General features: G+C 46.8%; 1 protein-coding gene across 2 annotated transcripts in view; it reads right to left on the reverse strand.

Annotated features, from left to right (window-relative positions):
* Wwp2 (WW domain containing E3 ubiquitin protein ligase 2) overlaps positions 1 to 26,718 on the reverse strand; it is a 117,385-nt gene that overhangs the window by 52,786 nt on the left and 37,881 nt on the right. For both annotated transcript variants that reach the window (XM_021632831.2, XM_021632841.2), the window contains 2 exons: positions 18,009 to 18,146; positions 15,863 to 15,956 (listed from right to left, as the gene is read on the reverse strand). In XM_021632831.2, the coding sequence (XP_021488506.1) occupies positions 15,863 to 15,956; positions 18,009 to 18,146 (232 nt within the window). The remainder of the gene's footprint in view (positions 1 to 15,862; positions 15,957 to 18,008; positions 18,147 to 26,718) is intronic.

Raw genomic sequence — 26,718 nt, forward strand, 5'->3', positions numbered from 1 at the left:
AAGATTTGGTTTCTCCATGTAGCCTTGGCTGTCCTAGACTAGTTTGTAGACCAGGCTGGCCTCTAATTCACGGAGACCCACCTGCCTCTACCTCTGGAGTGCTGGAATTACAGGTATGTGCCAGCTCACCTGGCTCAGTAACAGATTCTTGTGACAGGATGGACATAAATCAAACACTAATGGTGATATCTGGGGAGCTGGGAGTAAGGCTGCTTTGTTTTTGCTCTCTGTTTTCTTAGGCTTTTCTAGTTTCTGTCTCTGAGCTTGCATGCTTTTGGTAAGGAAAAAAAAAACATAAAAATTTCTTAAAGAGAAAGAACAGTTGTTGTTGGGGTAGCGTGTGTGTGTGTGTGTGTGTGTGTGTGTGTGAGAGAGAGAGAGAGTGTGTGTGTGAGTGTGTGTGTGTGTGGGGGATCCACATGTGGTGGCATACATCTGTAATGCCAGCACTCAGTAAGCTGAGCTGCTGAGGGTTTAAGAACAGCAGGGCTACACAGCAAATACCACACATGGGCTATGGAATGAGATTTTATCTTAAAAAAAAAAAAAAAGTTGGTAATAGTGGCACACACCTGTAAGCCCAGCACTGAAGAGGAAGAGGCAAAGCCTGATCTACAAAAAGAGTTCCAAGCAAGCCAAGGCTACATAGCAAGACCTTTTCTCAAAAAACAAAACAAATACAGTGAAAAGTGTGCGAGAATGAAAGAGAGAACATGAAAAGAGAACGCCAAGACCCAGAAAGCTCTGGAATCCATGCTACCTAAAGCCACTGTGGTCATAGAAGCCGAGAGGGCACAGCTAACCACAGAGATAAGGGCTCAGTTCCAACTTTCCCATCCCATCTTATTTTCCTCTGCACTAACTTCATAATCCAAAAGCTGTCAACCACACCTCAGTCAAAGTAAAGGATTTCAAAGCCCCCACTTGGTGGGAAGAAATGTCATATTGAGGCTTCACCACAGCGCTCATCAAAAGCAGGGGGAAATGGCAGTCTGCAGCAACTGTCCAGCACGGCTCAGTGTGGGAGTGTGCGGAGAAGTTAATGGCTAACAGAGGTTGGTCCAGCCAGGAATCCCCTTACAAGGACAGCAATGCCTCCCGGGTTTGTAACCCACAGCCCTCGGGGTATGCCTCTGTCCCTCAGGGAGCACGGCAACATCCGACACTGTCAGACACACAGGCTCTGACAAATCCTGACTACTTCCAGGGCCAAGGGTCCTTGTCACTTCTGTAAAGCAGCTGGGTGTGGGCAACAGGGTGGGGCTCATGGCTCTCCTGGCTCCTCCCTTCCTCTCTTCCACGAAAGGCCATGTGGTCAGAGCAGAGAAGGAATACTTTCAGAAATGTTTAACCACTAATGATAGCAGTTAACCCTGAATGACAGGCTGGAGCAGGGACGGGATTAGTTCATAAATCAGGGGCAGCTGGGACCACTTTGCAAGAATTGCTGCCTCCCTGCTGGGGCCAACTGCCACCACCTCTCCCAGACACCAAACTAACAAACTCACTCTCTCTCTTCTCTCTCTCTCTCTCTTTCTCCTCTCTCTCTCCCCCTTCCCTCTCCCTTTCTCTCTCTCTTCCTCCCTCTCCTCTATGCCCACCTCTTCCACCCTCCTCTCCCTCTTTAAACTAGGACCCTCAGAGGGAAGGAAGACAAGGCCTTACCAATTGAGGAAAATTTCTTCAGCAGTTTCCTCTCCTGGCTTGCTCACTCAACCCTTAAAAGATGCGATTGTGCTGTGATCACAAACTGGCCCACTCACTGAAACCACATACCACAGGCCAAAATAGTGCTAGGCAATGGGGAGGAGATGAGCTGGCCTCTGCCACAAACAGCCTGGCTTCAGCTCTGCCCATGACTTCAACCTTGGCTTCATCCCCCTCCACACTGTGGGAGCAAGTAGGTTCTACAAAGCCCCCCAGGCGTGAGGCAAGGGCTGACCCACCATGCTAGTCGGGCCAAACTCCACAATGGTTTCAAGTTGCCCCGATACAGAAACTTAGCTCTGTTTTGTCAAATCTTTCCTTGAATGTTGGTAATGTCCTTAGCTCAGTTCCTCCCTCAGGAACTGAAGCCATCCAGGAATGCCAGTCAATGCCAGAGCCCGAGATTCTCGCCACACTCCTCAAAGTGGTTCTGAAGCGAGGAGGTCTCGGACAACAGCTCACCAGAAACTTTGTCTGCACCTGGACTCCACAGCCTTGGGTGTCTTGGGACATCTTGTCTCCACCTTTCACGTGGGTCGATAAATGCACTCAACTGTTAGCTCTAGTCCCTGTTCTAGAACTGGAACAAAACAGTCCCGGAGCCCAAGGAACTGACACCATGGTGAAACACAGTGACCTGTGGTTTTGCTCCAACACATGTGTGTGTCCCCACAACGCTGCTCTTCTGAAGACACTACCAAGAACGAAAAGATGAGGGCCTGGAGAGGTGGCTCCATAACTGTGAGCACTGGCTACTCCTCCAGACACCCCAGGACCATTTCCCCAGCATTGACATGGTGTGGGGACTTACAGCTGACTGTAACTCTAGTCCCAGAGAATCGGATAACCTCTTCCAGTCTCCCGTGCGCCCACCAGGCTCACATGCAGTACACAAACATACATGCAGGCACTCATACATACACATTGAATAAATAACAAGTAAATTAATAAAATGTTAAGAAAGGCTTTTGATGGGCCGCAAGATAGCTCAACAGGTAAAGCTCTTGCTCTGCAAACCTGACAACCCAAGTTCACCCCCCAAAACCCACATACAGGTGGAAGGAGAGAACTCCCAAGTTGTCATCTGACTGCCACACCTGAACCCTCTGAGGACACACGCATGCACACATGCACGCACATACACACATACGTACATACACAGATAAACACACATACATTCATACACAGATAAATAATTTTTAAAAATTGGACTGGAGTGTTGGGGGTTGGTCTGATGCTTTATTTCGATGCTAATTACTAGCCCTCAAGATCTGGTTACTGCCCTATCCTTGTTGTATAAAGCTGCCTAAGACATTATTCCTGATTAGTTGATTAAAGGCCTAAAACAGGGGCAGAACAGATTGGGTGTAGCTAAGGTTCCTGAGCTTTGGGTTCAGGAGAATCACAGGAAACAGATAGAAAGACAGGAAGAGAGGAGGAAGAAGGACATCACGATGGGTTTACATGGAGAAGGAACTACATGGGTGTTGGGGGGGAGGGAGTACCCCAAGGATGGTGTGGATGGAGAAAACACCAAGATGAAAAAATGTGAGCAAGTATTAATAAGATTATGGATGGAAGGTAGCCCAAACTGGAATGGTTAAAGGTGGATGGCGTTGGCTGGGGGATGGGAAGTGGATGGTGAGGTTATTGAGACAGCGGAGGTGAAATATCTGCCCAGCCCAAGATAAATAAGGCAATCATAAAATCTAACAGGTATCTGTGTCTTATTGTGATCGTGGGCTAAATAATACCACTGCAATAACTATAGGACTAATAGTAAACATTATATAGCTCAGTACCCATTTTATCAACAACAACACTGAAGAGATAGCTCAGCAGTTGAGAACACTTGCTGCTCCTCCAGAGGACCCAAGTTCAGTTCCCAGCACCCGTATTAGTCAGCTCACAAATCTCTCTCTAAGTCCAGCCCCTGGAGCCCTGGTGCCTCTGCCAGCTCCTGCACTCATTATGCACACACCCACGTGTAAGTACACTCACCTACACATAATTAAAAGCAAGTCTTAAAATATTCAATTAAAAGCTGGCATGGTGGCTGGCACCTTTAATCCTAGCATTTGGAAGGCAGAGGCAGGTGGATCTCTGAGTTCAAGGACAGTCTGGTCTATAAAGTGAGTTTCAGGATAGCCAGGGCTAGACAGAGAAACCCTGCCTCGAAAATAATTTTTTTTTCAATTAAAGAAGAATGAAAAGACAGTCCACAGACTGAAAACATAGAACTACAAAAGGACTTCTCTTTAGAACACATAAGCTCTCAACCCTAACAATAAGCTAATTCAATATTTTCAAAGTAAAATCTCTTCATCAAAGAAGTGCAGACAGTAAATAAACAAAAGGACAATGACCAGCACCCTAAAAGCAAACTAAACTACAATAAGGTATTTTTCTTGTTTTGTTGTGGTTTGTGTTTTTTATTTTGAGACACAGTCTCATTATGTAGACCAGGCTGGCCTCACACACAAAGACCCAACTGTCTCTGCCTCCCAAGTACTAGGATTAAAGGTGTGCCCAGCTTACTTCATAACTTGAAAATAATAATGATGATAATTTGTATATTTCAGTCACTACAGAACTATCTCACTAAGAGAGAAAAAAAATATGCACATGTTTTAGAGGGCAGGAAACTTGCAGAGGGAGGACACCACACATATAGAAGGAACTTTTGATGGGATTGTGACTTAAGCAAACCTAAGCCCCACAGACTCTGTTGGTGAATGTGGGTATTCCTCAAAGCCCAGTGCTGGCAGGATTCCAGATGCTAAGCACACCACTCAATCTCAGTAGGAAGGTCTCTGACCTCAGCTCTGTCCACTGGTGCAGGAAAGAGAAGCTTACGGAGCAAACAACTGTTTGCTTTCCTCCAACTCAACAAAACAAGCACAGACACTAACACAGCCTAATGAACTGAGCCATCAGAGTCAATACTTGCCTAGGCACTAGCTTCAGGAGGGCAGCTGCCCCATACTGTCCTCTCCTCAGACTCTTAACTGCTCGTCGTCTTTTAATAGCAGCATGGGAAAAAAAAATAAATGGAGCTGGGCCAGTTTCCAGTAAGAAAATTGGGGGGGGGGGGGAAATGGGCACTTAAAATAGAAACAGAGAGGAGACAGAAAAAAAGGGAGAGAGAGAGAGAGGGAGGAAGGGAGAGAGCCAAGTGGTGATGGGGAAGGAGCACCTCCACCATTCCAGGAGGCATCTACAGGCAAGCCTCCTCTGCCAGCTTCTCCTCAAAGCTCCTCACTCAAGCACAGATTTAAAACACGAAAGAAAAAATGGAGGTGGACAGAGAGGTGAACCAAGGAAGGCAAAATTATAGCTAAGAGAAGACCATCTGAGGCATCCCATAGTAATTGACAGCTCCACTCTACACCCCACCTCTACGCTGCCAGCCTCAGAAAGGACAGGGGAGGTGGCCGCAGCACTGCTGCCAAGACCGTTCTAAATTACAGTAAGAAAACAACTGACTTTTCTCAGCCTCAAGGAGACAGCAGTCCTCTCAACGACTGCTACTTTACTGGGCTAACTTCATCCTAGAAGAGAATTAATTGTCCCTCATCTACTCTACTTCCAGATTGCACGTCAGACTTCGATGATCAGAAACCCCATCACTCTGCAAAACTTGCAAGAGACCTAAGGTTCAGAAAGGAAGTGTGTAAGTAACTGCACAGCAGGGGAAGACAAAGGAAAGACTCCTGGGACAGAGATTGCAGCATGTGAGATGCTGAGAGCGCCAGAACCTGCACTAGCGGCCGTAGGACACTGCACAGGAACAGTCCTGCGGGCCAACCTCCACTAACACACAAGCAGAATATGCAGGGGCTGGCTGCAGAGGGCTGGACCACCACAGGTCTACCCGAGCCCTCTTCTTGCTGATGGACATGGGTGCATCTCAACCTGGCCTCCCTGGCTGACAGCTCTAACCCTGAAGAAACTGCCCAGGCCCGAGTTTGGCACTTTGTATGCAAATGCCTCTCCAGATTCAACGGACTGCGGATCCCGAAGAAGTGGGGGAAATGGCGTCTGTACAAATGCAGACAGACTTCCTTACTTTCTGAAATCCCCCTAAATTTACATGGCCTTTAATGGGTTTATATGGAGTGACTTGAATGTATATGCGAAGTTTTAGGTAGGGTACGTGCCAAATGTTACACCCCTTTACCTACGGGACGCGAGTGTCGGTGGAACTTAGAGTCTAAGGAGGGCCAGGAGATCGGTCCCCCGGAGCTAGTGGGAGGCGGCTACACTGGGACACAGTATGTTATTTCTAAATGTTCTGACATGATAAGTCACGAAGGTAGACATGCAGCAGGAGGGAGGGAAGAAAAGAGACGTTCAATGGACAGTCCTCCAGCTGCTCCCATGCCTACCTACCAAGGAAAACACAGGTCTCTGCGCATCTGCTTACCTGCAGAGCCTTCCTTGGACTCTTGACCCAAAGCCAAATCTTGGATCTGAATGTGCTTCATCTAGTGCAAATTTGATTGCATTCTCATGTCACATCCCAAGTCCTCACCACTTCCACTGTGGTACTTTGATTTGCAAGCTTGTACTTGTTTTTGTTTCTGTTAGTTTAACATCTGTCTTCCATGAAAGAGGAACTGTATCTGTCTCTGTGACCCTGAATACCCAGCATCTAATTTGACTTCATGGGGGCAGTTAAGAAACAGTGGCTGAATGAATGAGAAAAGCAAGTGACTGGACCAGAAGTGTTCTCAGGCCTGCAATCTGTATACTTGTAGATGTTGGCCAACACAGCCACCCCCACCCCCAAATCTTTAAATACTGAAATCCACCCACAAGGCACATGCCTATAGCTACTAGGAAGACTGAGGTGTGACAATCATTGTGCCCAGGACTCAGAGACTAGTAAAACTCTAACCTGAGAGAGCGAAAGACAAACAGACACAGGGATAGAGAGACAGAAAAACAGAAATGGCCTTTCTGCCGAAGGCCAGAATGTTACACTACAGCTTTAGGTACTGGTCTCCACAAAGGCTGACCCTAAACAGAACGTGGAATGATCTAGGACCGTAACTTACTTCACTGGATTCATACCGTGTCCTCATCAGCTCCAAACCCTACTTTGATTTAGCAAGTTCTTCTCTAACTGTAATCTTCAAGCAAAGACCAGCTCACAGTCAAAGGCAAGAACTGAGACTTACCAGGGTAGGCACCATTTCTAAAGTGACCTCTCCTCTCCTCTCAACACTACCGTGCCCTGATGACTAAAGTCTGTGAGCGTGGCGTCACCCACTGTGAGCCAACGAACCCAGACACGTAAGAAACATAGGTGCTCACATCTTTCCACAGCGCCAGCCACATAAGCTCCATCGGCTGGACTCCGCCAAGCAATCCCTGACTTCACTTGATGGTGCGGCCATTTACAGCCACAGGCGATGTACTTTATTCCAGTCTTTATTACAAATATTCACCCTGATCACACATTACATTTTCACAGTTTTCTCTGTTTCCCTGTTCCTGTCTCTGCCTGTCTGTCAGTCAGTCTGTCTGTCTGTCTGTCTCTCTCTCTTTCGTGTGTGTGTGTGTGTGTGTGTGTGTGTGTGTGTGTGTGTTACATTGTTACATAATGGTTAAGAAAGGCTTCAAGCGGCTGCAGGGTTCAGAGGGATGCTCTTCCAGGCAGGAACCTGGAGCAGGACCTGAGGCCATAGAGGCATGCTACATACTGGCTTACTACCCATGGCTTGCTCAGCCTGCTTTCTTACAAACCCTGCAATCCAGCCGAGGGATTGTACCACCCACGATGGGCTGGGCTCTCCCCCATGAATCACTAATTAAGAAAATGCCATAGAGCTGAATCTTTTGGAGGCATTTTCTCAATTGAGGTTCCCTCCTCTCTGATAACTCTCGCTTGTGTCAAGTTGGCATAAAACTAGCCAGCATAGATTGTAAGGATGTGGCATACTACCCAGCTCTCTGACTCACTTTGATATTCATAGTGCTAATATTTTGTTTAAGTTACCAGGCTTGCCTCACAGATGGTAGTTGTTCCTCATACAAACACAATAGAGAGCCATTCCACAAAATGACTCAAAATAGAGTGAACTCTTATTTTATATAAAATGAAGCAACACAAGGCCCGTCCCTAAGCAAAGTGCTTTCTCCAGCCTGTGGCAGAAGAGAACACCAGAGATTCAGCACACCAGAGACCTGACATATCATTCCTGGCCTACGGGCAGAAAGCGTCAAGTGGGAGGATGTGCAGCACCAATCCTCAAACATACAGCTGGGTAGGAACATGAGCATAATCCCTGCACGACACCCCATCTCACTGGCATTCCCAGGGCATCTCTCTGGAATGCCCTGCCATCCCTAAAGACAGCAGTGCAGGGACCACTGTCCTTTGGGAGGCATAGGCTCTCAAGGCCCAATAAGCACTGGAGAATTTGGACAACTACCTAGGAGACCTGACTGTTCTGCAAAGGTTGAAATGTTCTTTTTTGGTAGATTCAGACTCTAGTCTTCACACATTCTTTCCTGAAACAAGGCTCGGCAACTCATCTCAGTCTAGAGTCAACCTCAAAAGCTGCAGGGATCTGAAAAAAGTCTATGAAAAATGTTCAATATGGAAATATCAAGCACAGGAAGAAAGGCACCAGATGAACAAGAAGAATGGGGTAGACTGTGAGATCCCCACACTCGTGAAAGGGAGTCAAAGCCTGGGCCAGAGAGTTAAAAGAAAAAAAAAAAAGTCCCCTCCATCCGTGCTCCTGATCCATGCTCTCACACCTCAGAGCTGGGGCGCAAAGGAATGTAAACCAGTAGGCAAGACCCACCCTGAAGTCCCGGCAGATGAAGCACAGAACACAAGGCTCTTTCAGCTCAGCAAACACTGAGTGAGCTGCTGCTACGTGCTGTCAGGCACTGTCCCGGGCTCCACCAGAGACAAAAAGACGAAAGAGGTGCACACAGCCTGGCCGTGGCACTGAGCGCTCAGTCCAGTCCCCCTGCACACCTCCTCCTGCAAGAAAACCAACAAACCAAGGAAGAGGAGGAAGAATTCCTTTGGATTCTCTAGTCCATCATTCTCTAAAAGTAAAGAAAACTATTATGATTTAATTGAAGACAAAAACTGGGGGTGGGGAGCGCTGGACGGCAACTCAGTAGCAGTGTGAAGCAGCTCAGCCAAGCCCCGGATGTGAGCTCCGGCACCTGAAGAAAGTGATAAACACGAAGTTCTAAAGGCAAAAATGGCAACTCTCTTGAACGGGCCAGTGAGAAGGCTCAGGAGGTACAGGCATCTGCTGCCATGCCCAACGGCTTGAGGTCAGTCCCTGAAACCCATGTTGGTGGCAGGAGAGAACTGACTTCTGCAACTAGTCTGATCTCCACATATACACCACGTGTGAAACAGAGACAGAGGGAGACAGAGAGAGAATCATCCTAAAAGAGAAACAAAATAAAAATAACAACAAGTATTTGTATCATATCCTACTTTGGACCTTCATTAATTTCTTTTTGTCCCCAGTCTGCTATAAAATGTTTCACCTTCAAAGGCCATTTGTAGTACACCAAGTAGATACAATGCACAGGACTGCTACAAGTCACCAAAAACCTAATAGAAAATAAGCACCTAGGGGCTGTATGGGGCACAGCTTGCTCTTCACACAGCCAACCTCAGAATGTAACATCTAGTTACCAAGTGATGAGTCAAAGACGACTTCAACTCACCAACAGGCTGGGTTTTTTATTTTTCCAGTTTTTTTTTTTTGTTTGTTTGTTTGTTTGTTTGTTTTTTGAAACAGGGTCTCTCTATGTTGTAGCCTTGGCTGTCCTGGAATTCACTCTGTAGAGCAGGTTGGCCTCGAACTCAGAGAGATCTGCCTGCCTCTGCCTCTGCCTCCCGAGTGCTGGAATCAAAGGTGTGCACTACCACCACCCAGCTAAAATTCCTTTTTGTTTGCTTGTTTTGAGCTTTTGAGAAGGCTCTCTCTTCTTTTTTGAAATAGGTTCTCAGTATAAAAGCCAGCCTGGCTTCAAGTTCACAATCCTTCTGTTGGGTCCCCCTAAAGGCTAGGATTACAGTGGTATTCTGTCACACTCCTGCTCTCATCTTAGACTGACTGTTCAGAGAAACCAAACAAGCAGGACAGACAGAAATTATGAAGCACAAGGATGGAAATGAGTGTAAAGATACCAAGAATCACACAGAACATCACCAGACCAACTGACTGTACAAAGTTACAAATGGTCACCAATGCGTTTCTTTTGTTTTAAGATCAGTTAAAAGCTTTCATAAGAAATACCACCTAGAGTACAAAAGACTCTCTGAAAAGATTGACCTTAACTGGATGGGGGCGTGAATGCCATGAAGGATCAGTGAGATATTTCTGTGGGTAAAGATAATTGCTGCCCTGCCCAAGGACTTCAGTTTGATCCCTAGAGCCCACAGGGTAGAACAAGAAACCAAGCATGTGGGGACACACACACACAAACACACAAGACAAATAGACAGACAGATGTAAAAAAAAAAAAAAACAACTTTTTTAAAAAAGAAATCAATGCCAAGTGGATCAATAAGCAGCTGCAGCTAGGTAGCTTCACTAATATTCAACTAAAGAATTTCCTGTACAATTCTTAAAATTAGGAGGAGGAGAAATGGCTCAGCAGTTAAGAGCACTGTAGGTCCTGGTTCAGTTCCCAGCACCCACATCAAGCAGCGCACACTATCTGTAAACCCAGTTTCAAGAGATCCAAGGCATCTGCACGCTGGGTACACATAAACTCATGTGGGCACACACACACCATAAACACAAAAATAAGTTTCGAAGACTTTTTAAAATTAAGGTATAATGTATTCACGGTACAATTTATCCTTCTTCCAGGCATCGCTTGATGAGTTATAGCGAATGTGACGTGATTACCACCACAAGCTGGACGTGCACCCAGCTTTCCTACTGCCCCAGGTTTCCTTCCCCAGGTCCCAAGCCACTGCCGACCTGCCATGTGGCCATTTCTCAAGTGTTATGCAAGTGAAATAGGAGAACGTAACTTACAAGGTCTCATTTGTTATGTTTACCATAATATTTTTAATGAGTTTTTACCAAGCTATTATCTTCCTTTTTTTCTCTTGTCGTGTGTGAATGTTTGTGCTACAGGTCTGTCTGTGTACCACATGTGTGCCTGGTGCCCATGGAAGCCAGGAGAGAGCGCCACATCCCCTGGAACTGGAGTTGCAGACAGTTGTGCGCTTACTCCTCCAGCCAGGTAACTCTCAGGAGAAAAAGTGTTAAAGAAGAAGAGTCTGGGGGGGCTACTGGGCGGCAAACAGCTTGCCCGGCATGCAAGAGGGCCTGGGCTACATCCCTGGCACCCCACCCTGCCCCCACCCAACAGACACACTCACACTCACTCTCTGTCCCTGACCCAGTCTTTCCACGTTCCATCCCTAAGCCCTATGCCTCCTCAGCTCTTTTTCCATGAAGCCTCTCTTGAATGGCATTTTAACACTGTCCTCCACTTTTATGGAATACATTTTTTGACTAAATCAAACTTCTGAGGAGGAGCGATAAGATGAGGTCTTGCTTGGTACTCACAGTGGCCTTACCCTCCCAAGTACCACTTCATTTAAAATAATAAGGTTGAATGAAATTAGAAGGAAAAAAGAGGAATTCTCTGAGATTGCCACCATAGGCTCTGAGGCACAGAATGCTTCTGAAAAGGACTGGGTCATTCGTTAAACCTGCAGGTAGCATGAGTGAGTCTGGGTGTCACTGACCGCTGGAGGCGGATTACCAAGTGAGGTGAATCAGTAAATAAATAGAAAGATGGGAGGCAAAAGAATACTGAAATCAACATCTTTACTGAATTTCTAATAAGGCAACATAGCTTCATGGAATAGTAGAGCAATAAAGATTCTAAGTTTTAGTTCTGTGGTTATCTTTAGCTATTTCAAACTGGAAAAAAGGCCTCAAATATAGAATTGTTTTAGCATTTGAAAGAAGTAGCTAGCTCTATTTAGGCTATTAAGTTGGCCATCACAAAGACAGTCACTAAGCCAAACCCCAAATTACCACCTCCTTTAACCTTGGTACTTTACAGGGGAGCTACGCAGCTCTGACACAACCCTGAAGGAAAGGTCTGACCTCACCACCCCAAACCACAGCCACCAGCATTACGGCTGGCATGGCTGCTTTTCTTACCATCCATGTCGGCTCAGGGCCTCTGCAGTCAGCTCTGCTCTCATCTTTCCACACGCCAAGCTGCCCAAGTTTTGACTAAAGAGCCATTCCTCCAAGACCCACGCTCTGCTCACTGGCTTCTCTTGAGACCTTTCCCTTTTAGCCACAAATGTCTAGAGCTGAGACGTCCGAGAATAGCAGCCCTGCATTCTAAATTGCGGTCACCTTTACCTCAGCCCTGTTGCCGTGCCCAGGAACATGGTGTCTGAGACTATGTCTCTGAAGCGGAGCTTTCGCTCCTCTCCCTCCTTTCAGAAGGATGACCTTGCCCTCAACCAAGCAGCACTACCATCCAGGGAACCTGCCCAGCACCTAAGCCGATGCTGCAGGCGATGTGACACATACCCCTTCTCTAAGGTTCCTTTTCTCCATGAACAACACCACAATTGAAGAGCCTGAGAGCCCCCTCTATTGCTCCTCATCCCCCAGTCTCCTCTATGATTACACGTAGGTAGTTTGAAGTTTTTTTCTGCCTCATCTCTATTCTACCACTGCTTAAGGCTGATTCTTTTGTTTGTTTGTTTGTTTGTTTGTTTTCAAGACAGGGTTTCTCTGTATAGCCCTGGCTGGCCTGGAACTCAGAGATCCACCCCTGCCTCCAAAGCGCTGGGATTAAGGGCATGCGCCATCACCACCAGGCATCCTGGTGAGGCCCATACAGATTCAAGAACAGGAAGCCAGCGGCTGAAAGGAGGGTGTCCAAATGGTCTGAAGTAGGTTTACTTTTTAGTCAGGGTGGCAAGTTTTCATGTGGAGCCTTGGTTGGATCTAGACTGTAGAGACTTGAAAGGATTGACTCAGCCAGGTAATGACACACGCCTTTAATTCAAGCACTCAGGAGGCAGAGCTCTAAGTTCAAGGCCATCCTGGTTTACATAGTGAACTCCAGGACAGCCAGAGCTACAAAGTGAGACACTGTCTTGAGGGAAAAAATAAAAGTAAAGTGTAAATTTCTTTGAGGAAGAGAAATCCTCTCAATTGGTTTCAGATTTTAGTCTTAAATGTACTTACTGGGCCAGACACTCGCATGTAGCCCTCCTCTGCAGTGACCGGAAGACTCCCAGCCTCCCTTCTGGGAAAGCTCTGTGCAGTACAGGCTGCATTGCTGAAAAGCTGATGCTAGGTGCAGCTGTGTTCATAGTTAGCAAAACTTAGGATCAACTACAGCATACTTTCGGAAGCTAATAGATCAGCAAAACGTGCTGGAGCCAAACAACAGAATGCTATTCAGTAGTAAACAGAAATCAACTGTATTCTAAGTCAATGACACTAATATAAAACAAGGTCCACAGTGCACATAATTCTAGAAAAGGAAAATCATGGAGACAATTAAAAGACCAGTGCCAGGGTGGGTCTGGAAGAGCAGGGAGGGCTGACTAAATGGAGCACAGGGCAGAGGCTACTCTGCATGAGCCCGTAACGGTGGACACACACGTAAATGTCAGAACCCACAGAATGGACACCAGCTAGCCAGAGCCCCAGCGTAAATAGTGGCCTCTGAGTGACAATGCTGTGTCACCTGGTGTCCCCTCCAACACAGGCTGATCGTGGGCTGCGGGGGTGCCTGAGAACACCTATGCCGCTGCTCTACTTTGCTGAGAACATAAAACGGCTCTTAAAGAAACCAAACAGACACAGGCAGGTGCTGGTTGGATGGGGGCTGCTACAGCGACCACTCCCATTATTGTCCATGCAGCATGACCAAAAGACTCCCGTCCCCCAGTGAGCCGACCTTTCTTATTGTCCCTGCCTTTGTCCATGCAGAACACTCTGCTTATAGGGATGCCCCTGACCCCTGTGGATGTCCTGGTGTGTACACACTAGCACTTGGGTGTGTACACACTATGGGTGTGCTGGTGTATAAGCACTTAGGTGTGTACACACTAGCACTTGTGATTGTTGCCTAGTGTCCTTCTGCTCTAAAGTCCTTGGTATCAGATATTGTGCATTTCCATCTTTTCCTTGCCATGACTACTGTGAGCCTGGCTTTCAGTGTGTTCACTGCAGACAGCAGGCTCCTTACTCTTAGTTCTACTCAGCTTTCTGGGACACACTTCCTCTCCCTTGGCTCCTACAGAAGAAATGGCAAATGACGAGCTATAAAATAAACAGATATGAATAAGGAAATGCACAACGTCACTTTCATTAAGAGATAATCAGGACATCCATGTGCATATTTAGATGGTACTAATCTCCATAATTACTTCTTGAAAATGCCCCAGGCGCTTGTCCATGAACACAACTGCTCGGAAGACAGCCTGAAGGCTCCCTGGAAGCAGGGCCTGTGTCTGTTACCACTGAATGATGAAACGGATTTACAATTACTCATTTCTCCTTCCCAGCAACACTGACAAGACTACAGTCAGATTTCAAGGGAAGCATAAAGGTGCTAAACTCTGTTTCAGGGTGACAGAGTAACATCTCCAAGTGAGCTTTGGTCACCTCCATGGAAGAAGGGGTGGCAGTGGACAGCAGTGACTGAGAACATGGCTCAGGTCCCAGAGGCCCTCTCTCCCTGTCAGCTCTGCTTCCTCATTTTCCCCTGGCCCTCCCAGGGCTTCCCAGAAGACTCACACCCGCCTGAGTTTATTTGTCTTTCCTTTCTGGGATCCGCTGTCTGCAGACACAGCCCATGAGCTATCCAGAGCTCACCAGAGACTCTGGACTGGACAGGCTTCCCAGAATCTTTGGGGGGTTACTAATGCCAAGGCAAGGGAGCTAATAAATCTAAGAGGTTTTCGTCATAGCAGGACAAAAAAGACAGGTCCCAGAGGGAGACAGAAAACTATTACAAGGATGTCCTAAACTGGTCACAGTAAGAACGTCACTGGGAGGAAAAACTGTCCAAATGCAGATTCAAACTAACGTTAGCTGAAGGTACCTGAGGAAAGTCAAGGCCTTCTGATCTTCATCCCTCACACATGCATGTGCAATACCAAGCACAGTACAGGTCCTGATCCTGCAAACCCTAATTCTATATTACACACAAGCCACCTAGCATAGTAAATCACAGAAAATGTGACTGGTCTTCAGTGTAAGATGCTTTCGTATGAACACGGAGAGGTAAAACTGGGGAAATAGATCTCAGCTTCTAGTGAAACTATGGTCTCAAAGGGCAGATGTCTAAATGTCCACTCTCTCTAGCTGCCAACAAGTTCTGGTCACCTTAACCTTCTAAAGCCGCAAACAAACCAGTTCAAAAGCTGACCTCTACCAGGGTATCTGTCAGATGCTGTGGGTACCAGCTAGAACACAACTCAGTTTCCCAAAAGCACTATTTTGTATTTTCTTCAAATAGCAATTTGCCCACTGTAAGAAGACAACATTCACAAACTACATCTATATGATTCTTTCCCTGATAATGTCTGGGAGTTTTGTACACTGTAATAAACACTAAACCATCTCTCCAATACATTTAAAACTATTCTCTTGCCTAGGAATTCAGTTGCCATGGAAATGACTATAGAGCACTAATACAGGTTATAAGAAGAAATAGTAAACATAATTACATCATCCACAATAGGCATAACAAGTATAAATGAGCTCAGACCCTCAGCTTAAAAGGTTTCAACCATGGGAAACATCAGCCACCCCCCAAAAGAGAAATGCAGTCAGAAAATTCTACATCCAAAGAGCCATGTTCTCCACACATCGTGACCACCGCAGCCCCTGACCAGCCCTTGAGAAGGTCAAGATCTGTTCAACAGGTGCTCTCCTACCCAAAAAGCCAACCCAGCCAGCCCCAATGTCAGTGTACTGCTGACTCTCCTAAGAATTCGGAGTCCTGTTCTCCCTCAAGAACTCCTCAGCAGCCTGCATCCGTGGAGAGAAATTTCCAAGTTTCTAATGTGTGGTTCCTTGCCACTTGCTAGTGTGTTTTCCATAGCTTCAAGCACCTTCCTAGGGCCGTCTCACCAACAAGGGGCACTTACCGGGATCTGCCACCAAAGCAGTTTGTGCTGGGGGGCTGCCGGGGCTCTGGGGCTATAGCTGTCCCACTGGAGTCTCTTGAAGGTGGTTGTGATCCTGGAAAAGGGATTAATTATAAGAAAGGATAGAACTGTTGAGAAACTTAGCCCTCATTTGAGAGCTAGCCACCAGGCAGAGAACTCCCTCTGTATTTGATGGGACAGGGACATCTTGGGAGCTGTACCCACTCAATTGTATAAAGAATTGAGACAATCACGTGAGATCACCCAGATGGAGCGCAAACCTGGGAAGTGATGTCTCTTCTCTACGACATTCAAGGACATCCCAGTCGCTAACATGCAGCCTGCCTTATCCATCAGATGAACTTTCAAAGGTGTGGGGGTCAAGTGAGTGCATAGAATAGGAGCATTTCCCACAATGCGAACATGACAGTGAGTTCAAGTTCAGCCTGAGCTATACAGTAAAACCTTATCTCAAAACAAACAAACAAACAAAAAAACAGAAAATTATACATATATGGAGCTGGCAAGATGGCTTAGTAGTTCAAAACAATTGCTGCTCCTAGAGGACAAGAGTTCGTTTCCCAGCACCGACGTCAAATGGCTTACAACCAGCCATCTGTACTTCAAGCTCCAGAGCCCCTCTGCTGGACTCTGGGGACGCCTACACACATGTGGTGTACGCACAGAAGTGCCACAAAATTTAAAATAAATCTTTAAAAATTATACATATAAGTATGACATGAAGGCGAAAGGGAAACTCTGGGAACAAAGGAATGAACTAGAAAATGGTGAGAAGGTAAAGGAGCACGGGGGGGGGGGGGTGGAGCATGGGTGAAGCACATTTCACACGGTGATGAAAATGGCCTCATGGAACCAGTACTATAAACATGTACCAGCGAAAACTAAAGCAGAGCCGGAGAGCCGGAGAGCGAGCGCTGCCAGAGTTACGGCACTTGTCACCAAGGCTGACAACCTGGGCTCAATCCTCAGAGCCCTCAGAGTCAGTTCCCACAGGCTGTCCTCTGACCGCCATACATCTGCCCCACATGATAAATTCTTTTATGTAATAACAGACATTTTAAAGAAAGAGGACAGCCAGAGCTGTTAACCGTGTCAAAAAATGAACACAAAGCAACAACCTCAAAACAAACAAACAAACAAGACACACCAAAAATAATCTAACAATCTGAGTAAAATAAAGCTCGGCACAGGGCCTGGTTTGTTTTGTTTTTGTGTAAGATAAATCTCTCTCTCTCTCTCTCTCTCTCTATCTGCCTGTATGTATGCCCGTGCATCATATGTGTGTGCCTGATGTGGTGGAGGTAAGAAGGCGTCGGATTCCCTGGAACTGGAGTTACAGATGGCTATGAGCTGCCATGTGGGTGCTGGGAGCCAAACCCAGGTTCTCCACGAGATCAGCCAGTGCTCTCACTGCTGAGCTGTCTCTCCAGCCCCAGAGCAGAAACTTCTCAACAGCTAAGTCCTTTCCAACCACTGAGATTCCACCGTGCCTTTGAACTGGGAGGTCACACTTCACCTGACGCTACGGAAAGTGTGCTTAGCCCAAGAAGCTCTATGTTACATCGCACCTAACAAAACATTTAATGAGAAAAAGGAGAGAGAAACAACCCATTTCAGACCTTACAGTCCATGAAATAATTTCCTGCTAGATCCTGAAGCGACTAATTTCAGACTAGATCAAATGGAACAAACAACCAATACTCCAAACACACAGGTCAGAGCTGGGGACACTCACTATCCCTGCTTCAGCCCATCCTTTTTTGCTAGTTTGTAACTCCACCAGGCTGCACAGTTCTTCCCCAGACAACACTGTCTCGTAAGAGCACACCAGGCCCCCCAGAGGGTTTAGTTAGAGTCACATTTGCTAACGAGGGTTTATTTCCAAGGCCCATGTGGGATAAAAAGTCGCTTCACTCTGCCTTCGATCCAAACAATCACATACAGAGATGGGACATTTATTTTGGTCCTTGAAAACCATGTCATGTTTTGCCCTGGGAGACCGAGAAGAGGCAGAGTTAGCTTTAAGACAGGGCTGGCTAAAGACGCCTTGGAAACAACCAAGCTCTCAGCATCTCTGCCCACCCGCCCTATCCTGGCACAGCCTGGGGAGCAGGGTGGCACTCACCGTCTGTCACAGCACTGCCATTAGGCACACTTCCCAGATCAACAGTTGGCCCATCCAGGAAAATTGTCAGCTCTCCTCCCGAGACAACACTGCCTTTGTTCTCCGTCTGCAGGTTCAGGGTCAGTTGCGTGTTCTCCACTGTGGGATAAAAATGCAACGTGGACAGACTAAGTCAAGGGCACAAGTTAGGATTCTGTCAGTTAGAGGCCTCCATTTTACCTACTCTGACTTCCCTGGCACTGCTTTCCTGCCCCTTCCAATGTGTCTTGTGGCATGAGGAGCAGAGTGGGGTGGGGCGTGCTGAATGCTAATGACCCTCATGTTGGGCAGGGAGGAAGACATTACTGTTTCCCGAGACATTCTCTACCCCCACACTAGCTACTAGTTTCACGATAGTGTCTCCCTCATCACCTGCCCTGCACCCAGCCCAACGCTCCAGGTCAGGTGTTAGTTGTGGTTACATGATTATAAGCTACCCTTCCTGTCTCCGGACCAGCAGTTCTCACCCTTCCTAATGCTGTGACCCTTTAATACAGCTCCTCATGTTGGGGTGACCCCGACCACAAAATTATTTCACTGCTACTTCATAACTGTCATTTTGCTATTGTTATGAATCATGATGTAAATATCTGTGCCTTCTGACGGTCTTGGGTGACCCCTGTGAAAGCGTCATTCGACAACCCCCCAAGGGAGTCATGACCCACAGGTCGAGAACTGCTACTCCAGATCAAGGCACAGATAAAGAGTTTTCACAAACACTGAAGTAAATATGAATACTTTCTGGGGGATCAGTCTCTTCCCCAGTAGGGAAAAAATTAAGTCAGCTTACAATCTAAGACAGAAACAGCCCTTAAGAACCTAACAGAGGCTGGAGAGATAGGTCAACAGTTAAGAGAGAACCTGAATTCCCTTTCCACCGCTTACATCCGGCTACAGATGATCTGACACCCTCTCCTGGTCTCTAAGGACAACCTATACCCACACACAGACACAAACATATACACTAATTTAAAAGAAAAACAAACAAGCAGAGAGCTGGAGAGAAGGCTCAGAGGTTGAGAGCACTGGCTGTTATTGCTGTTATTGCAGAGGACCTGGGCTCATAACCTCCTGGACCTCCAGTCTGAGGGGATGTGACTCCCTCTTCTGCACCATGCAGACACTATCTGCATGCGGTGGACATGCATACAGAGGGGCAAACATCCATATACATAAAATAAAATAAATCTTAAAAATGAAATTAAGGGGACACTGGGGAGTCAAGGGGGCTCAGTAGTCAAGAGCAGTGCCTGTTCTTCCAGAGGACCTTAGGTTCAATTCCCAGCACCCACATGGCAGCTTACAACCTTCTATAACTGTAGTCCCATGGGATCTAATGCCCTCTTCTGGTATGCAGACATACATGCAAAGAAAATACTCATAGATATAAAATAAATAAATCTAAACTAAAATAAACAAAAACAAAGAACCTAACCCAAAAGGCAAAGCAACCCCAGGGTCTCTGGTAGAGCCCCAGGCCCCCAAAGCAGCTCTCCCTCACTTAATCTCTGTCCTGCCCTGGTCTCGTAGGCTCCTTTTTGCATCTGTCTCTATGTTTGGTCTTTCTCCTAATAGTACTTCAAATACCGGAATGCGCCAACCACCGGGGAGCAGACCACCCAGCCCCAGTTCAGCCCTTGCATGACAACAGCCCAAGAAGGATGGAGCCTTGAGACACCCCTATCCATGCTGTTTCCAGATCCTGACCCACTCCAACTATGAAATAAGCTGGGCAGTGGTGGCACACACGATTAATCCCAACTCTCAGGAAGCAGAGGCAGGCAGATCTCTGAGTTTGAGACTCAACAGGCCTACAGAGCTAGTTCCAGGACAGCCAGGGCTACACCGAGAAACCCTGGCTGGAAAAATGAAGAGAAGAAAAGAAAAGAAGATATGAAATGATACATGTTTTGTTTTGCTCTGGGGGTACTGTTTTCTATGTGATTGATTTAAAGCCAGAAAGTGCCCCTCCTATCTCTAACAGGCAGCATGGGGCTGAGAAGGCAGGTGTGGGCAGGCACTGTGGACTCAATCTCAATGCCACTGCCAAAGAGCTGTGACTCTACAAGTCACAAGTTTCACACTGGTTCCCTCAGTGGCAAATGAGAGCAATTACAGCACATTCAGCAGGGGACACTTGTGGAGAGACTAGAAGTTCCTAAGCTGCCAATTTCACTACCTACCTTAACCTTCATGTCTAGAGGCTAAAACGTACAGCTTGCCCCAGTCTAGACTATCATTAACTTTCTTGTAGTCACTCAACCTTTCTCTGGGACTTCTTTAGCTTACAGCAGTGAATTTCCCAAAACCTCCCAAGCCATAGAACCATCACAAGGGAGCCAAGGGCTTATAGACCCAGGCCAAGGCTAGACAGGAGCCACCACGTCCAGCTCCTGTAAGAACACACTTGGGAGAGGTGGGATAGACTGTGAGAATATGTGCACAGATTCTCACGTGGTTTTATGAGAGAGCAGGCTACCAAAAAAAAGTCAGAATAGCTTCAAGTTGCCTTCAAGTAATTCACACACAAAAATGCACCCCCTGGGGGGTGCAGCCTTACTAGGCCACAGAGGAAGATGATGCAGCCAGCTTTGATGAGACCTGATAAGCTAGGGTCAGATAGAAGGGAAGGCGGTCCTCCCCTATCAGTAGACTAGGGAAAGAGCATAGGGGAAAAGGGAGAGGGAGTGTGGGACTGGGAGAAGACAAGGGAGGGGGCTGCAGTGGGGATACAAAGCAAATAAATTGTAATTAATTAATTAATTAATTAAAATTTTAAAGATGCACAAAGGAAGCTAGGAGACAGCTTAGCAGGTAAGAACATTTTCTATACAAGCATGAGGACCTGAGTGGGATTCCCCACACCCACAAAAGAAAAAAAAAAAGTCAGATATGTGGGCATCACAGTTTAAGAGCTGACTGTTCTTGCAGAGGATCTGGGTTCCGTTCTCAGCCCTCGTGGCATCTCACAACATCTGTAACTCCAGTTCCAGTAGTTCCAATACCCTCTTCTGGCCTCCAAAGGCACCAGGCACTCACTTGGTACACACACTTATCCAGACAAAATAACCCATGCACATAATAATAATAATAACAACAACAACAACATTAGAAGAAAACTTTTCAGAGCCAGGTGCACTGCATACCTGTCATCCCGGCACTGCCCTGGGCAGATGCAAGAGGATGAGCGGGGTTTGTTGGCCAGCCTAGCTCCAGACCCAGGGAAACTCCGTCTCAGAGGAATAAGGAAGAGAGTGATGGAGCAGAACACCTGACATATTCCTCTGGCTTCTACTCACGCATACACACACACACACACACACACACACCATGTACAGACACATCACACACTAATCCACTACATTCAGAGAAGATGAAGCATGTGGTGAAATGTCACGTGTGATATCAAGGTGGGGAGCGCTGGGTGTTCATTCCATCACCCTTTTAATTCTGTACATTTGTGAATTTCATAATAAACAGTTGGAAAAGTTCTTTTTAATTGGCAAAGCTATTAAAAATTTAAACCAGTGAGAACAGAACACCCTATTATTTTCTTAAAAAAAAAATAAAATAAAATAAAAAACTGAGCCAGAAGAACCTTACAATGTATAATGGCACTAAAGAAACCATTAGCTAATTGAGTGACAGACTGGAACATACATAGAGGCTGAAAGGCCCAAGTGTGGCTGGAAACATATACTGGAACCTGGAACCTTACTTATAAATAGCAGCGTCAGCCACCTCACCTCTGGGCCCTCTGGTTTCTTTACAGCCACACTCAAGACTCTACAAAGGCCCTTTCTCTTCCACCAAGTCTTTCTGCCACTTTGGGAGGCACTGCCTAAAATCAAGAGACCAGTTGGAACTCGTTCACTCTGTACCGCCAGCACTCAGGAGGCTGAGGCAGGAGGACTACGAGTTCAAGGCCAGCATGGTCTACCCAGTGAGCTCCAGGTCAGCCTGGGCTAGAGTAGAGAATAAAAGGAGCTGCAGAGACGGCTCAGTGGTTAAGAGTGCTCTTTACTTTTGTAGAGGACCTGGATTCGAGTTCCAGCACCCACAAGGCAGCTCATAGCATCTATATCTCTAGTTCCAAGGGATACAACGCCCTCTCCTGGCCTCCCTGGGCACCAGGCATGCACACGCACAACATGCACATGAAAAAAAAATCATGTATGTAAAATAAAATTTTTAAAAGAGAAAAAAATTCAAGAAACATGTGCATGGCTGATAAGATGGCTCAGTGGGCAAAGGCACTTGTCACCAAGTCTGATGACCTGAGTTCAATCCCCAGGACCCACATGGTGGAAGAAAAGAACTGACTGCTAGAATTTGTCCTTTGACTTCTGCACATGAGCCATGGCAATCATGCACGCGTGCAACACACACACACACACACACACACACACACACACACACTCCCATGCACTGTGTGCACATAAATAAAAATAGCAGAGCACGTGCTGAGCATCCCAGAAGCCTAGGTTTAATCCCCAGCAGGAAAAGAAGAGAAAGAAAATGAGGAAGGGGAAGAAGGAAAGGGAAAGGAAAGCCCTCATGGAAGTGGGTACCCAGGGCAATTTTTGTAACTGGATAGAGATTAGCAGAAGCCCACTGCCCTCGGCCTCACAGGCCCTGCTGTCTGGATCCCACAGTCCACGTGGGCGAGCCCTGGACTCACTATAATTCACAGGAACGACAATAACAACAACAAAAAAAAACCAAAACAAAGCACCTTGTTCTAAGTGTGAGAAAGCAGAATATAAGCAAGTTTTTCTTTCTCTTCTTTTCATTTTCACGTATGCATGTTATGTGGTATGCATGTTTTACGTATGTATGTTCATGCATGTTGAAGTCTGAGTACATTTCTGTGTACTCTTCTATCTCGTCATGGAGACAGGGTCTCTCAACCCAGAGCTTGCCAATCACTAGTCCCACTAGCCAATTTGCTCTAGGAAGCCCCTTGTCTCTCTCTCTCTCTCTCTCTCTCTCTGCTGTTGGTGTCTAGAATTACAGGTGAGTTGCCACGACCACCTAGCATTTACATAGGCTCTGGAGATCCAAATTCCAGTACTCATATTTGCTTTTTTTTTTTTTTTTTTTGAGGGGTGGGGAGGGTTGGTATTTTGAGACAGGGTTTCTCTGTGTAGCTCTGGCTGTCCTGGAACTCAGAACTCTAGACTCCACCAGCCTCTGCCTCCAGAGTGCTGGGATTAAAGGTATGCACAGCCTCAACCAGCGCTGCCACCCAGCTTAAGTACTCACACTTGCAAAGCAAATGCTTTAACCCCAAGTCATCTCCTCAGGCCAGATAAGCAAGGTTTTTAGATTGTATACTCTGTCAGGAGCATGGCAGTACACACTCACACACTCAGCAGAAAGATCGGGAGTTTAACGCCAGCTTTGGCTACACAGTAAGTTCAAGGACAGCCTTTGTCAAACAAACAAACACAAAAACAAAAACAGAGGGTGGCAGCTACACAAGGTGGCGTGCGGCTACACAAGGTGGCGTGCACCTTCAATCTCAGCACTTGGGAGGCAGAGGATCGTTCAAGGCCAGCCTGATCTACATAGTAAGTTCCAACCATCCAGGGCCATGAAGTGAGGCCCTGTTTCATACAAACAAAGCAACAAAAAGGACAATGGCAAACATAAGAAAAAAAAAATCAAACAAGAAGGATGGAGGGAACTAAACCAGGAGAAGCTTTGGGTAGAGAATCTCACTGCGAAGCTGAGCAATGATAAGATTGAGAGGATGGTGGAGAGCCATGTAGGTGTCTAAGGGAAGGCCAGTCAAGGCAGAGGAAAAAGCAAGGCCAAAGCCCCCAGTCCAGAGAATGCCTGGCTTGTCTGTGGAAGGGCAGGGAGGCCAGGGCGGCTGGTGCAGGGGCTGGGGGCAGGGGTGAGCAATGCTTTACAGCCTGGCAAGGCCCTGGCATTTCCTCTGCCTAAGACTGGCCCCAGGGGCTCTACAGAGATGGCGGGGAGGGGGGGCAGGGGGGAGGGAGGAGGTTAGGGTGGCTGCTCTTCCAGAGGACCTGGGTTCAATTCCCAACACTCACACAGCAGCTCACAACTGTCTGTAGCTCCAAGATCTGACAACCTCACACAGACATTCAGGCAAAACACCAATGCACATTTAAAAAAAAAAGTCAGGGTCCCATGGGAGGGTTGTGAGCAAGAAGTGAGCAGATCCTACGGTACCTGTCTCTCTAGCTGCAGGGAAACAAAATAAGACAAACCCACCTAGGAAGGCTCTGCAATGGCACAGGTAAGGCAATCTCACTGTCTCCCAAGAATGCAGCATCTAAGAAAACTTGAAAATGTGGCCTAAGCCTTCTCTAGGCTACTTGAGAGGAAAGACCCCTAAGAGCATATCCACACGGCTGCAGCCTCTGGGAATCCAAGCTTTAGAGAAAAAGCAGGGACTACAATCAGGGGCTAATTGAGAACATGAGTTGGCAGAAGTCAGATTCAATTAGGGCAAAATGGAACATATAATAATACAAGAGACGTTGTATTCTGGCAAGAGACGTTAAGTTCTACCAAAAAAGCCAAAGGCGTGAGCTCAAGCCAGCTTCGGCAAACGCATTTGTCACATATGACCATGCTCTTCTGTCTGAAGTCCCAACCAGTCACCAAAATCTTGTGATTCTAGTTTATAGAAGTGGACAGATGGCAACAGCATGGCTTCTAGGATCTGAGGGAAAGCAAGGACACTGCAGGAGAGCCTTCTAATAGACAGCAAGGACAACAAGACAGCCATGCTTCCTAAAAGGAAATGCACACAGCCACACTGAGAGTAAAGACACCAGCCCTAGGCTCATAAGCTTATAGAAGCAAGGGACACACTGAACCACTTCAGGGACACAGCAGGAAAATCCAGAATGTTGGAAACTGGTCAAGATAAACTACCTTGTTCATTCAGCAGCAGCACACTAAAAGGGGTAGAAGGAAAGCCTTGGGATAAAGATGTTGAGCAGACACGATGCCCTCATCCAGATTCTGATTCAAATAAGACAAACGCACAAGACAGACAGCCAGGCATGGCGGTATACATCTGTAATCCCTGCACTGGGAGGCAGCAGCAGGAAAATTCTGAGTTTGAGGCCGACCTGAGCTAGGAGCAAGCCCTTATCCTTATCTTAAAAGCGAACAGCCAAGTGTGGCGGCACATGGAAGGTACCAGCCGAAGGGTCAAGAGCATCCTTAGGGTACATAACAGGTTTGGGGGCCGGTCTGGGCCATGTTAGACTCTGTTTACAAAAAGTAAGCAAACTCTTCTAAGACAACTAGAGGAGAGAGAGAGAGAGAGAGAGAGAGAACCTGCCTGGGTAGTTGAGGGGATTAAATTATTACCATAAAGGGTTAGGTATAAACTGACACCAAGAGCTAGAGAGCAAACCCAGGGCTTGGGCATCCACACAAGCACTCTGCCGCTGCGCCACACCGCAGCCTGACAGCTCTATTTTTAAGAGCCCTTATCTTCAAAACAGGTATAGTGGTACACAGCTACAATCCCAGCACATGGAAACTGAAGGCAGGAGAAGGAAAAACTCAAGGCCATCCTTGGCTACACAGCAAGTTTGGGACCAACCTGGGATATTCTGGGGGGGAAAAAAGGAATAGATAAGTCATTGCCTTTTACAGTTACTTACAGAAGTATTCATAGATGAGAAAGGTCTACAATTTACATTAAACTGGCAGGAGGAAGATTAGAAGAGACAGAAATAAACATTTGCAGCTCTGACACCTTCTTCTGACCTCCTCAGGCACCAAGCATACACTCATAGGCTTTGAAAATAAATATAAAAAAATCTTTATTTTTCTTTTTAATTATGTGTCGGGGGCATGTGCCTGAGAGTGTAAGAAGTGCCTGCCAGAGAAGGTATTGGATCTACTGGAGCTAGAGTAGTAGTTCGTAAGCAGTATGAGCAGCTAAACCAGGGTCCTCTAAAGAAAAGCAGGCACTTTTTTTTTTCATTTCTTTTATATGCTTAAGTGTTGTGTCTATACGCATGTCTGTGCGCTGTGTGCATGCCTGTGCCCACAGAGAAAAGAAACCGAGCCTCAGATCCTCTGGAACTGCAGCTAGAGCTGGCTGTGAGCTGCCACGAGGGTGCTGGGAGTGGAGCCTGAATCCTCTGTAAGAGCAGCCAGTGCTCTTAACCACTGAGCCACCATCTCTCCAGCCCTGTGAAGTTTTTAAGGGAAAAAACACGTAACTTTTATTAACAGTTATAGCCCCTGGGATTCACAAAAACTAAGCCGGCTGCTCTCGGGGGCCTGCTTATGCCAACAAGAAAAGAGCTTGTCAGTCTTTCCTAGGATCCACCAACGCAGAACAGCACTGAAGCTAGCCTTGTAGTCAGCCTCTGAACAGACCACTTGCCCAGAATGACAGAAGTTCACAGCAACTAATTTCAGATGGAACTTGGCTATTCTCCCCATCCTCGTGTGTGTGCGCGCGCTCACACATGTCCTTATGGCCCCTGTGATGGGGAGGCATGCATGTGGTCAGAGACAACTTTGCTGAGTCAGTTCTCTCCTTCCACCTGTATGCGGCTGCAGGGATCAGGCTTGCATGGAGAGGTGTTTACTCACCAAGCCCTCCAGTCCTTGGTTATCCTTTGTACTTCGTGGTTTTGACTCTGTTCACTGTCTTCTAATC

Source organism: Meriones unguiculatus, chromosome 10 (genome assembly GCF_030254825.1).
Source record: "Meriones unguiculatus strain TT.TT164.6M chromosome 10, Bangor_MerUng_6.1, whole genome shotgun sequence".
NCBI classification, from domain to species: Eukaryota; Metazoa; Chordata; class Mammalia; order Rodentia; family Muridae; genus Meriones; species Meriones unguiculatus.